At 50.3% G+C, this 13,572-nt stretch overlaps 1 protein-coding gene across 1 annotated transcript in view; it reads left to right on the top strand.

Moving 5' to 3' along the window:
- Positions 1–770: 770 nt before the first annotated feature.
- The window catches only part of LOC144487641 (guanylate-binding protein 1-like), a 57,730-nt gene continuing 44,928 nt past the window's right edge, over positions 771–13,572 (top strand). Inside the window, exons 1-4 of the mRNA XM_078205718.1 lie at positions 771–1,190; positions 5,334–5,523; positions 6,935–7,062; positions 12,785–12,894. Of these exons, the coding sequence (XP_078061844.1) occupies positions 5,349–5,523; positions 6,935–7,062; positions 12,785–12,894 (413 nt within the window). The 5' untranslated portion in view covers positions 771–1,190; positions 5,334–5,348. The remainder of the gene's footprint in view (positions 1,191–5,333; positions 5,524–6,934; positions 7,063–12,784; positions 12,895–13,572) is intronic.

Below are 13,572 nucleotides of genomic sequence, written 5' to 3'. Positions count from 1 at the left end.
AGAGGGACAGAGAGAGCGGGAGAGGGACAGAGAGAGCGGGAGAGGGACAGAGAGGGGGAGAGAGAGGGTGGGAGAGAGGGAGAGGGGGAGGGGGAGAGAGGAGAGAGAGAGAGAGAGGGGGAGAGAGAGAGGGGGGTGAGAAAGGGAGGGGGGGAGAGAGAGGGAGGAGGGGGGGGGGAGAGAGAGAGGGGGGGAGAGAAGGGGGTGAGAGAGGGGGAGAGAGAGAAGGAGGAGGGGGGAGAGAGAGAGGGGGGGAGAGAGAGGGTGGGAGAGAGAGAGAGGGAGGGGGAAGAGAGAGGAAGGAGGGGGGGAAGAGAGAGGGAGGAGGGGGGAGAGAGAGAGGGGGGAGAGAGAGGGGAAAGAGAGAGGGGGGGGAGAGAGAGGGGGGGAGAGAGAGGGGGGGAGAGAGAGGGGGAGAGAGAGTGCGGGGAGAGAGAGGGGGAGAGAGGGAGGCAGAGAGAGGGAGGAGGGGGGAGATAGAGAGGGGGAGGGGGGGGTGGGGGAGTGAGGGAGGGGGAGAGAGAGGGGAGGGAGGGGGGAAAGAGGGGTAGAGGGGGGTACGGGGGAGCGAGGGAGGGGGGAAAGAGGGAGAACCAGAGAGAGTTCAGGAGAAACGCCTTTCCCCAGGGAGCGGGGGGAGAGGCCACATTGATATGTGGAGTGAGTAGGAACCGGGATACAGGATGTGAGGGAGAGAGAGGTACAGAGGACATGGCCCGGGGGGGGGGGGGGGGGGGTGGGGGAGGGGGAAGAGGACATTGTCAAAGTGAGGACCCCAGTGTCTGATTGACTGTGAATATTTCCTGCACCTTGGCCAGCGGAAAGATCGGGAATGGGGAAGGGCAGCGTTCCAGGGCGGACGTGAACTCTGTTGCTGGGATGACACAGCACATTCCAAGCCTGTTTGTAACTGCTGTTATCTTGTTGATGTCGGAAGGGGCTGTTAAGGTGTGTTCTCGACACCAACCTTCGAATCGACTGCTCCATTCGTCACGGCCTTTGCAACAGAAAGTGAAACGAGCGACTCTTGTTAAAAGCAGAGACGCAGTTTGGGTTGTACCACTGGGAGCTGCGTTGCTGGTGAGTGCAGATCCGATCAACTCAGATCCGAACACCACCCACTCTCATCTGAGCATTAGCGAGGGAGGAGAGAGCCGGAATAACCCATCCCGATTCCCACGCTCACCCAGGTAAGGAGGTCCCATTCACCTTTACTCCCCCCACCGTCTTGTTGCCCTGCTTGACAAGTGTGTGCCTTCAATCGATTGCAAGGGGATTGTGCAGAGTGGGAGTGAACAGGAAGGGGATTTGGATTGGGATTGTGTACAGTGGGAGTGAACGGGAAGGGGATTGGGATCCATTGGGATTGTGTAGAGTGGGAGTGAACGGGAAGGGGTTTGGGATTGTGTACAGTGGGAGTGAACGGGAAGGGGATTGGGATTGTGTACAGTGGGAGTGAACGGGAAGGGGTTTGGGATTGTGGACAGTGGGAGTGAACGGGAAGGGGATTGGGATTGTGTACAGTGGGAGTGAACGGGAAGGGGTTTTGTCTGGGATAAAAATAGAATCATAGATACCATGGAGTGAGTGACAGACTGGAATCTAATCGAGGGGTTCGGGGTGGTTTATATACAGATTAACAGATACCCGGGAGTGAGTTACAGACTGGAATCTAATCGAGGGGTTCGGGGTGGTTTATATATAGAATAACAGATACCCGGGAGTGAGTTACAGACTGGAATCTAATCGAGGGGTTCGGGGTGGTTTATATATAGAATAACAGTTACCCGGGAGTGAGTTACAGACTGGAATCTAATCGAGGGGTTCGGGCTGGTTTATATATAGAATAACAGATACCCAGGAGTGAGTTACAGACTGGAATCTAATCGAGGGGTTCGGGGTGGTTTATATATAGAATAACAGATACCTGGGAGAGAGTTACAGACTGGAATCTAATCGAGGGGTTCGGGATGGTTTATATATAGAATAACAGATACCCAGGAGTGAGTTACAGACTGGAATCTAATCGAGGGTTTCGGGGTGGTTTATATATAGAATAACAGATACCCGGGAGAGAGTTACAGACTGGAATCTAATTGAGGTGTTCGGTGTGGTTTATATATAGAATAACAGATACCCGGGAGAGAGTTACAGACTGGAATCTAATCGAGGGGTTCGGGGTGGTTTATATATAGAATAACAGATACCCAGGAGTGAGTTACAGACTGGAATCTAATCGAGGGGTTCGGGGTGGTTTATATATAGAATAACAGATACCCGGGAGTGAGTTACAGACTGGAATCTAATCGAGGGGTTCGGGGTGGTTTATATATAGAATAACAGATACCCGGGAGAGAGTTACAGACTGGAATCTAATCGAGGGGTTCGGGGTGGTTTATATATAGAATAACAGATACCCGGAGTGAGTTACAGACTGGAATCTAAGCGAGGGGTTCGGGGTGGTTTATATATAGAATCACAGATACCCGGAGTGAGTTACAGACTGGAATCTAAGCGAGGGGTTCGGGGTGGTTTATATATAGAATAACAGATACCCGGGAGTGAGTTACCGACTGGAATCTAATCGAGGGGTTTGGGATGGTTTATATATAGAATAACAGATACTCGGGAGTGAGTTACAGACTGGAATCTAATAGAGGGGTTCGGGGTGGTTTATATATAGAATAACAGATACCCGGGAGTGAGTTACAGACTGGAATCTAATCGAGGGGTTCGGGGTGGTTTATATATAGAATAACAGCTCCCCGGGAGTGAGTTACAGACTGGAATCTAATCGAGGGGTTCGGGGTGGTTTATATATAGAATAACAGATACCTGGGAATGACTTACAGACTGGAATCTAATCGAGGGGTTCAGGGTGGTTTATATATAGAATAACAGATACCCGGGGGTGAGTTACAGACTGGAATCTAATCGAGGGGTTCGGGGTGGTTTATATATAGAATAACAGATACCCGGGAGTGAGTTACAGACTGGAATCTAATCGAGGGGTTCGGGGTGGTTTATATATAGAATAACAGATACCCGGGAGTGAGTTACAGACTTGAATCTAATCGAGGGGTTTGGGCTGGTTTATATATAGAATAACAGATACCCGGGAGTGAGTTACAGACTGGAATCTAATCGAGGGGTTCGGGGTGGTTTATATATAGAATAACAGATACCCGGGAGTGAGTTACAGACTGGAATCTAATCGAGGGGTTCGGGATGGTTTATATATAGAATAACAGATACCCGGGAGTGAGTTACAGACTGGAATCTAATCGAGGGGTTCGGGCTGGTTTATATATAGAATAACAGATACCCAGGAGTGAGTTACAGACTGGAATCTAATCGAGGGGTTCGGGGTGGTTTATATATAGAATAACAGATACCTGGGAGAGAGTTACAGACTGGAATCTAATCGAGGGGTTCGGGATGGTTTATATATAGAATAACAGATACCCAGGAGTGAGTTACAGACTGGAATCTAATCGAGGGGTTCGGGGTGGTTTATATGTAGAATAACAGATACCCGGGAGAGAGTTACAGACTGGAATCTAATCGAGGGGTTCGGGGTGGTTTATATATAGAATAACAGATACCCAGGAGTGAGTTACAGACTGGAATCTAATCGAGGGGTTCCGGGTGGTTTATATATAGAATAACAGATACCCGGGAGTGAGTTACAGACTGGAATCTAATCGAGGGGTTCGGGGTGGTTTATATATAGAATAACAGATACCCGGGAGTGAGTTACAGACTGGAATCTAATCGAGGGGTTCGGGGTGGTTTATATATAGAATAACAGATACCCAGGAGTGAGTTACAGACTGGAATCTAATCGAGGGGTTCGGGGTGGTTTATATATAGAATAACAGATACCCGGGAGTGAGTTACAGACTGGAATCTAATCGAGGGGTTCGGGGTGGTTTATATATAGAATAACAGATACCCGGGAGTGAGTTACAGACTGGAATCTAATCGAGGGGTCCGGGGTGGTTTATATATAGAATAACAGATACCCGGGAGCGAGTTACAGACTGGAATCTAATCGAGGGGTTCGGGGTGGTTTATATATAGAATAACAGATACCCGGGAGTGAGTTACAGACTGGAATCTAATCGAGGAGTTCGGGATGGTTTATATATAGAATAACAGATCCCCAGGAGTGAGTTACAGACTGGAATCTAATCGAGGGGTTCGGGGTGGTTTATATATAGAATAACAGATACCCGGGAGTGAGTTACAGACTGGAATCTAATCGAGGGGTTCGGGGTGGTTTATATATAGAATAACAGATACCCGGGAGAGAGTTACAGACTGGAATCTAATCGAGGGGTTCGGGGTGGTTTATATATCGAATAACAGATACCCAGGAGTGAGTTACAGACTGGAATCTAATCGAGGGGTTCGGGGTGGTTTATATATAGAATAACAGATACCCGGGAGTGAGTTACAGACTGGAATCTAATCGAGGGGTTCGGGGTGGTTTATATATAGAATAACAGATACCCGGGAGTGAGTTACAGACTGGAATCTAATCGAGGGGTTCGGGGTGGTTTATATATAGAATAACAGATACCCGGGAGTGAGTCACAGACTGGAATCTAATCGAGGGGTTCGGGGTGGTTTATATATAGAATAACAGATACCCGGGAGTGAGTTACAGACTGGAATCTAATCGAGGTGTTCGGTGTGGTTTATATATAGAATAACAGATACCCGGGAGTGAGTTACAGACTGGAATCTAATCGAGGGGTTCGGGGTGGTTTATATATAGAATAACAGATACCCGGGAGAGAGTTACAGACTGGAATCTAATCGAGGGGGTCGGCGTGGTTTATATATAGAATAACAGATACCCGGAAGTGAGTTACAGACTGGAATCTAATCGAGGGGTTCGGGGTGGTTTATATATAGAATAACAGATACCCGGGAGAGAGTTACAGACTGGAATCTAATCGAGGGGTTCGGGGTGGTTTATATATAGAATAACAGATACCCGGGAGAGAGTTACAGACTGGAATCTAATCGAGGGGTTCGGGGTGGTTTATATATAGAATAACAGATACCCGGGAGTGAGTTACAGACTGGAATCTAATCGAGGGGTTCGGGGTGGTTTATATACAGAATAACAGATACCCGGGAGTGAGTTACAGACTGGAATCTAATCGAGGGGTTCGGGGTGGTTTATATATAGAATAACAGATACCCGGGAGTGAGTTACAGACTGGAATCTAATCGAGGGGTTCGGGGTGGTTTATATATAGAATAACAGATACCCGGGAGAGAGTTACACTGTGGAATGTCTCCTTTGTCCTTTCTAACAGATCGATCTTTGAGATATGATGGAGCATCCGATGCTACTTGTTGGAAACTCAGATGGGAGGTTGGAACTTAACCAGTCTGCCCTTCTCACGCTGCGTGCCTGTACTATGCCCTTGGTAGTTGTGGCTGTGTCGGGCCCTGCGCGGAGTGGCAAATCCTACCTCCTGAACCGCCTGGCCAGGTCTAAGAAGGGTAAGAGAACTCTCCTGGACTCGATTTGCTCAACCCTAACCTTTTGAGCCCCCCCGCAAAATCAGTCAGGCTTTGTCCGGGACAACCAAAGCGGCCTTGTCCCAGCGATGGCTAATTGGTTAGTTCCTGGATCTGAGATATTTGTGACCATGAATATATGTATGTTAACCGTGTTTCTCTGCAGGATGTTGTGTCGGCTCCGTGTTGTCTGCAGTTGGTGTCCTTTATTCATGCTGGAGATGGATAATTAACATCCGGGATCCGGGCGTCGCTGCGGGACAGAGGGATCCGGGCGTCGCTGTGGGACAGAGGGATCCGGGTGTCACTGCGGGACTGAGGGATCCGGGCGTCGCTGCGGGACTGAGGGATCCGGGCATCGCTGTGGGACAGAGGGATCCGGGCGTCGCTGTGGGACAGAGGGATCCGGGCGTCGCTGTGGGACAGAGGGATCCGGGCGTCGCTGTGGGACAGAGGGATCCGGGCGTCGCTGCGGGACTGAGGGATCCGGGAGTCGCTGCGGGACAGAGGGATCCGGGCGTCGCTGTGGGACAGAGGGATCCGGGCGTCGCTGCGGGACAGAGGGATCCGGGCGTCGCTGCGGGACTGAGGGATCCGGGCGTCGCTGTGGGACAGAGGGATCCGGGCGTCGCTGCGGGACTGAGGGATCCGGGCGTCGCTGTGGGACAGAGGGATCCGGGCGTCGCTGTGGGACAGAGGGATCTGGGCCTCGCTGCGGGACAGAGGGACCCGGGCGTCACTGTGGGACAGAGGGATCTGGGCCTCGCTGCGGGACAGAGGGACCCGGGCGTCACTGTGGGACAGAGGGATCCGGGCGTCACTGTGGGACAGAGGGATCCGGGCGTCACTGCAGGACAGAGGCAACAAGTGATCCCTGCAGCCATAGTAAGCTGTGATCCAACCACAAAGAATGCTTTCTATGGTGCATTGGTAAAGGTTGGTGAGAGTCGGAGCGGACATGCCGAATTTCCTTAGCCTCCTGAGAAAGTAGAGGCGTTGGTGGGGCTTTCTTAACTATAGTGTCGGCGTGGGGGGGACCGGGACAGGTTGTTGGTGATCTGGACACCTAAAAACTTGAAGCTCTCGACCCTTTCTACTTTGTCCCAGTTGATGTAGACAGGGACATGTTCCCCTCCACGCTTCCTAAATTTGTATTCTTGTGGTAGGAACATCGATTGTTGGAAAAACCCATCTGGTTCACTTATGTCCTTTAGGGATGGAAATCTGCTGTCCTCACCAGCTCCACATGTGACTCCAGAGTCTCACAGTGATGTTTTACCAGCTTCAGAAGCCATCTCTGTTCAAGGATAATTGGGGTGGGCAAAATGTAGGCTTTGCCAGTGACACCCACCTCATCTGTTAATAAAAGGACAAATCTCTTCTCTCTCCAAAGGTTTCTCACTGGGACACACGGTTCAGTCTCACACCAAAGGCATCTGGATGTGGTGCTTGGCTCATCCACAAAAGGCAGGGCAGCAACTTCTCCTGTTGGACTGTGAGGGCATCGGAGATCCGGAAAAGGTGAGACTCACACTTCTCACCCATGGAATATCATCCCCACTCTTTCATTCTGTTCAAAAATGGCTACCCAGCCTTTCAATTCCCAGACCAAAGAATGAAACCATAAAAAGATAGAAACGCTTGCTATTTCACACTGATATAAGCCTGGGGGCTTCCGTTACGAGATTAGGGCTGCATGGTTGATTTCACAACCACCCGTTATCACAGTAGGGTGACATTTCACAATCGGGCTTCCGTCGACAAGGCACGGGTGGCACAGTGGGTTAGCACTGCTGCCTCACGGCTCGGGTCACTGTCTGTGTGGAGTTTGCACGTTCTCCCCGTGTCCGCGTGGGTTTCCTCCGGGTGCTCCGGTTTCCTCCCACAGTCCAAAGATGTGAGGGTTGATTGGCCGTGCGAAATTGCCCCTTATTGTCAGGGGGGTTAGCAGGGTAAATGTGTGGGGTTGCAGGAATAGGGCCGGGGTGGGATTGTGGTGGGTGCCGACTAGATGGGCTGAATGGCCTCCCTCCGCCCCGTCGGGGTTCTGTGGATTGTCTAACACAAGGCAGGAGTGTGATGGAACACTCCCCACTCGCCTGGATGGATGAGGCTCCCAACAACACTCGAGAAACACCATCCAGGACAAAGCAGCCCCGCTCGATCGACACACTAACCACAAACATCCACTCCCTCCACCACCCACGCTCAGTAGCAGCAGTGTGTACCATCGACAAGATGCACTGCAGCAACTCACCGAAGACCCTCAGACAGCACCTTCCGAACACACGACCACTTCCATCCAGAAGGACAAGGGCAGCAGATACATGGGGAACACCCACCACCTGGAGGTTCCTCTCCGAGTCACTCACCGTCCCGACTCGGAGATATAATCGGCCGTTCCTTCACAGTCGCCGGGTCAAAATCCTGGAATTCCCTCCCGGACGCCATTGAGGGCCAACCCACAACACGGGAACTGCAGCGATTCAAGATGGCGGCTCACCACCACCTTCTCAAGGGGCAACTAGGGGATGGTCAGTAAATGCTTAAGTTTAATCCGGATAAATGCGAAGTGATGCATTTTGGAAGAAATAATGTAGGGAGGAGTTATACAATAAATGGCAGAGTCATCAGGAGTATAGAAACACAGAGGGACCTGGGTGTGCAAGTCCACAAATCCTTGAAGGTGGCAACACAGGTGGAGAAGGTGGTGAAGAAGGCATATGGTATGCTTGCCTTTATAGGACGGGGTATCGAGTATAAAAGCTGGAGTCTGATGATGCAGCTGTATAGAACGCTGGTTAGGCCACATTTGGAGTACTGCGTCCAGTTCTGGTCGCCGCACTACCAGAAGGACGTGGAGGCTTTAGAGAGAGTGCAGAGAAGGTTTACCAGGATGTTGCCTGGTATGGAGGGTCTTAGCTATGAGGAGAGATTGGGTAGACTGGGGTTGTTCTCCCTGGAAAGACGGAGGATGAGGGGAGATCTAATAGAGGTGTACAAGATTATGAAGGGGATAGATAGGGTGAACGGTGGGAAGCTTTTTCCCAGGTCGGAGGTGACGATCACGAGGGGTCACGGGCTCAAGGTGAGAGGGGCGAGGTATAACTCAGATATTAGAGGGATGTTTTTTACACAGAGGGTGGTGGGGGCCTGGAATGCGCTGCCAAGTAGGGTGGTGGAGGCAGGCACGCTGACATCGTTTAAGACTTACCTGGATAGTCACATGAGCAGCCTGGGAATGGAGGGATACAAACGATTGGTCTAGTTGGACCAAGGAGCGGCACAGGCTTGGAGGGCCGAAGGGCCTGTTTCCTGTGCTGTACTGTTCTTTGCTCTTTGCTGGACAGCCAGCGGCTCCCATGTCCCACGAATGCAATAAATGCGAGGTGATGCATTTTGGTCGATCGAACCAGGGCAGGACTTACTCAGTTAATGGTCGGGCGTTGGGGAGAGTTACAGAACAAAGAGATCTCGGGGTGACATGTTCATAGCTCCTTGAAAGTGGAGTCACAGGTGGACAGAGTGGTGAAGAAGGCATTCGGCATGCTTGGTTTCATCGGTCAGAACATTGAATACAGGAGTTGGGACGTCTTGTTGAAGTTGTACAAGACATTGGTAAGGCCACACTTGGAATACTGTGTACAGTTCTGGTCACCCTATTATAGAAAGGATATTATTAAACTAGAAAGAGTGCAGAAGAGATTTACTAGGATGCGACCGGGACTTGACGGTTTGAGTTATAAGGAGAAGCTGGATGGACTGGGACTTTTTTCTCTGGAGCGTCGGAGGCTGAGGGGTGATCTTATAGAGGTCTATAAAATAATGAGGGGCACAGATCAGCTAGATAGTCAATATCTTTTCCCAAAGGTAGGGGAGTCTAAAACTAGAGGGTATAGGTTTAAGGTGAGAGGGGAGAGATACAAAAGGGTCCAGAGGGGCAATTGTTTCACACAGAGGGTGGTGAGTGTCTGGAACGAGCTGCCAGAGGCAGTAGTAGAGGCGGGTACAATTTTGTCTTTTAAAAAGACAGTTACATGGGTACGATGGGTACAGAGGGATATGGGCCAAACGCGGGCAATTGGGATTAGCTTAGGGGTTTTAAAAGAAAGGGTGGCATGGACAAGTTGGGCCGAAGGGCCTGTTTCCCATGCTGTAAACCTCTATGACTCTCTGAATGAATTTTTAGGAAGTTGCGTTGGCATCTCCAAGTGGCCAAGTCTCTTTGAAGTGGGACTATGAATTCCAACATTCTGGCCCACTTCAAATCCCATTCCTAATTCCCTCACCATTGCTGACGTGACAGGGCGGCCATCGATAAAACCCCCCCGGTCGAATATCAGCCCCTGAACTGGCACCTGACCTTCGAGGGCAGGGTGCAGAGGGGTCCTTGGTGTCGCCAGCCAGTAACGGGGAGGCGAGGGCCTTGTGGTGTGATCGATCGCTCGACTATTCATCCAGAAACACAGCTAATGTTCTGGGAGACCCCGGGTTCGAATCCCCGCCACGGCAGACAGTGAAATTTGAATTTGACTCCATTCGGTAGTCACAAGTTAGGCTGACATTAACACTGCAATGAAGTTACTGTGGAATTCCCCCAAATCGCCCACACTCTGGCACCTGTTCGGGTAACACTGAACATAGAACAGTACAGCACAGAACAGGCCCTTCGGCCCACGATGTTGTGCCGAGCTTTATCTGAAACCAAGATCAAGCTATCCCACTCCCTATCATCCTGGTGTGCTCCATGTGCCTATCCAAAAACCGCTTAAATGTTCCTAAAGTGTCTGACTCCACTATCACTGCAGGCAGTCCATTCCACACCCCAACCACTCTCTGCGTAAAGAACCTACCTCTGATATCCTTCCTGTATCTCCCACCACGAACCCTATAGTTATGCCCCCTTGTATTAGCTCCATCCACCCGAGGAAATAGTCTTTGAACGTTCACTCTATCTATCCCCTTCATCAGTTTATAAACCTCTATTAAGTCTCCCCTCAGCCTCCTCCGCTCCAGAGAGAACAGCCCTAGTTCCCTCAACCTTTCCTCATAAGACCTACCCTCCAAACCAGGCAGCATCCTGGTAAATCTCCTCTGCACTCTTTCCAGCGCTTCCACATCCTTCTTATAGTGAGGTGACCAGAACTGCACACAATATTCCAAATGTGGTCTCACCAAGGTCCTGTACAGTTGCAGCATAACCCCACGGCTCTTAAACTCCAACCCCCTGTTAATAAAAGCTAACACACTATAGGCCTTCTTCACAGCTCTATCCACTTGACTGGCAACCTTTAGAGATCTGTGGATATGGACCCCAAGATCTCTCTGTTCCTCCACAGTCTTCAGAACCCTACCTTTGACCCTGTAATCCACATTTAAATTTGTCCTACCAAAATGAATCACCTCACATTTATCAGGGTTAAACTCCATTTGCCATTTTTCAGCCCAGCTTTGCATCCTATCTATGTCTCTTTGCAGCCTACAACAGCCCTCCACCTCATCCACTACTCCACCAATCTTGGTGTCATCAGCAAATTTACTGATCCACCCTTCAGCCCCCTCCTCTAAGTCATTAATAAAAATCACAAAGAGCAGAGGACCAAGCACTGATCCCTGCGGCACTCCGCTAGCAACCTGCCTCCAGTCCGAAAATTTTCCATCCACCACCACCCTCTGTCTTCGATCAGACAGCCAGTTACCTATCCAATCGGCCAACTTTCCCTCTATCCCACACCTCCTTACTTTCATCATAAGCCAACCATGGGGGACTTTATCAAACGCCTTACTAAAATCCATGTATATGACATCAACTGCCCTACCTTCATCAACACACTTAGTTACCTCCTCAAAAAATTCTATCAAATTTGTGAGGCACGACTTGCCCTTCACGAATCCGTGCTGACTATCCCGGATTAATCCGCATCTTTCTAAATGGTCGTAAATCCCATCCCTAAGGACCTTTTCCATCAATTTACCAACCACCGAAGTAAGACTAACCGGTCTATAATTACCAGGGTCATTTCTATTCCCTTTCTTAAACAGAGGAACAACATTCGCCATTCTCCAGTCCTCTGGCACCATCCCCGTGGACAGTGAGGACCCAAAGATCAAAGCCAAAGGCTCTGCAATCTCATCCGTTGCCTCCCAAAGAATCCTAGGATATATTTCATCAGGCCCAGGAGACTTATCGACCTTCAGTTTATTCAAAACTGCCAAGACATCCTCCCTCCGAACATCTATTTCCTCCAGCCTATTAGCCTGTAACACCTTCTCTTCCTCAAAAACATGGCCCCTCTCCTTGGTGAACACTGAAGAAAAGTATTCATTCATCACCTCGCCTATCTCTACTGATTCCATACACAAGTTCCCACTACTGTCCTTGACCGGCCCTAACCTCACCCTGGTCATTCTTTTATTCTTCACGTAAGAGTAAAAAGCCTTGGGGTTTTTCTTGATCCGACCCGCCAAGGACTTCTCGTGTCCCCTCCTAGCTCTCCTCAGCCCCTTTTTCAGCTCGTTCCTTGCTAACTTGTAACCCTCAATCGAGCCATCTGAACCTTGTTTCCTCATCCCTGCATAAGCTTCCCTCTTCCTTTTCACAAGACATTCCACCTCTTTCGTGAACCATGGTTCCCTCACTCACACTGCAATGAAGTTACTGTGAAATTCCCCCAAAATCGCCACACACTCTGGCACCTGTTCGGGTAACACTGAGGGAGAATTTAGCACGGCCCAATGCATCCGAACTGCCACGTCTTTCGGACTGTGGGAGGAAACCGGAGCACCCGGAGGAAACCCACGCAGACACGGGGAGAAGGTGCAGACTCCGCACGGAGAGTGACCCCCCGAGCCGGGAATCGAACCCGGGTCCCTGGCGCTGTGAGGCAGCAGCGCTAACCCGCTGTGCCACTGTGCCACCCCTTCAATATCGATTCAATAACAATATCTGGGAATTAAGAATCTACAGATGACCCCATTGTGGGAAAAACCCATCTGGTTCCCTGGTATCTCATCAGGGAAAGGAATCTGCTGTCCTTCCCCTGGTGCGGCCTACCTGTGACCCACGATGTTGGGTCAACTACCCTCCAAGGGCAACCGGGGTTGGGCTATGCCCATGTCCCACGAATGAATATTAAGCAGGAATCTGCAGGAGTGGGGTAAGGGGGTGCGGGGGCGTGGGTGGAGGAGAGCTTGGAATCAGCTGATCACATGACCCTGTCACTCCTGTCTCTTTTACCCTCAGGGAGATGAACAGAATGATCACTCCATCATGGTTTTAGCCGTCCTCCTCTGCAGTGTGTTTGTCTACAACAGCAAGGACATCATTACACAGGGGTCCCTGAGGGACCTCCAGTATCCTTAACTGGCCCCGTCTGGACTGACACACCTGGACTTTCCACAGGGAACACACATCTGGATCACAGTTTTTGAGTTGGTTTATTATAGAACATAGAACAGGACAGCACAGAACAGGCCCTTCGGCCCACGATGTTGTGCCGAGCTTTATCTGAAACCAAGATCAAGCTATCCCACTCCCTATCATCCTGGTGTGCTCCATGTGCCTATCCAATAACCGCTTAAATGTTTCCAAAGTGTCTTGACTCCACTATCACTGCAGGCAGTCCATTCCACACCCCAACCACTCTCTGCGTAAAGAACCTACCTCTGATATCCTTCCTATATCTCCCACCACGAACCCTATAGTTATGCCCCCTTGTAATAGCTCCATCCACCCGAGGAAATAGTCTTTGAACGTTCACTCTATCTATCCCCTTCATCATTTTACACACCTCTATTAAGTCTCCCCTCAGCCTCCTCCGCTCCAGAGAGAACAGCCCCAGCTCCCTCAACCTTTCCTCATATGACCTACCCTCCAAACCAGGCAGCATCCTGGTAAATCTCCTCTGCACTCCCTCCAGCGCTTCCACATCCTTCCCATAGTGAGGTGACCAGAACTGCACACAATATTCCAAATGTGGTCTCACCAAGGTCCTGTACAGTTGCAGCATAACCCCACGGCTCTTAAACTCC

Source organism: Mustelus asterias, unplaced genomic scaffold (assembly GCF_964213995.1).
Source record: "Mustelus asterias unplaced genomic scaffold, sMusAst1.hap1.1 HAP1_SCAFFOLD_945, whole genome shotgun sequence".
Taxonomy (NCBI): domain Eukaryota; kingdom Metazoa; phylum Chordata; class Chondrichthyes; order Carcharhiniformes; family Triakidae; genus Mustelus; species Mustelus asterias.
This window is presented reverse-complemented; position numbering and strand designations above follow the sequence as displayed.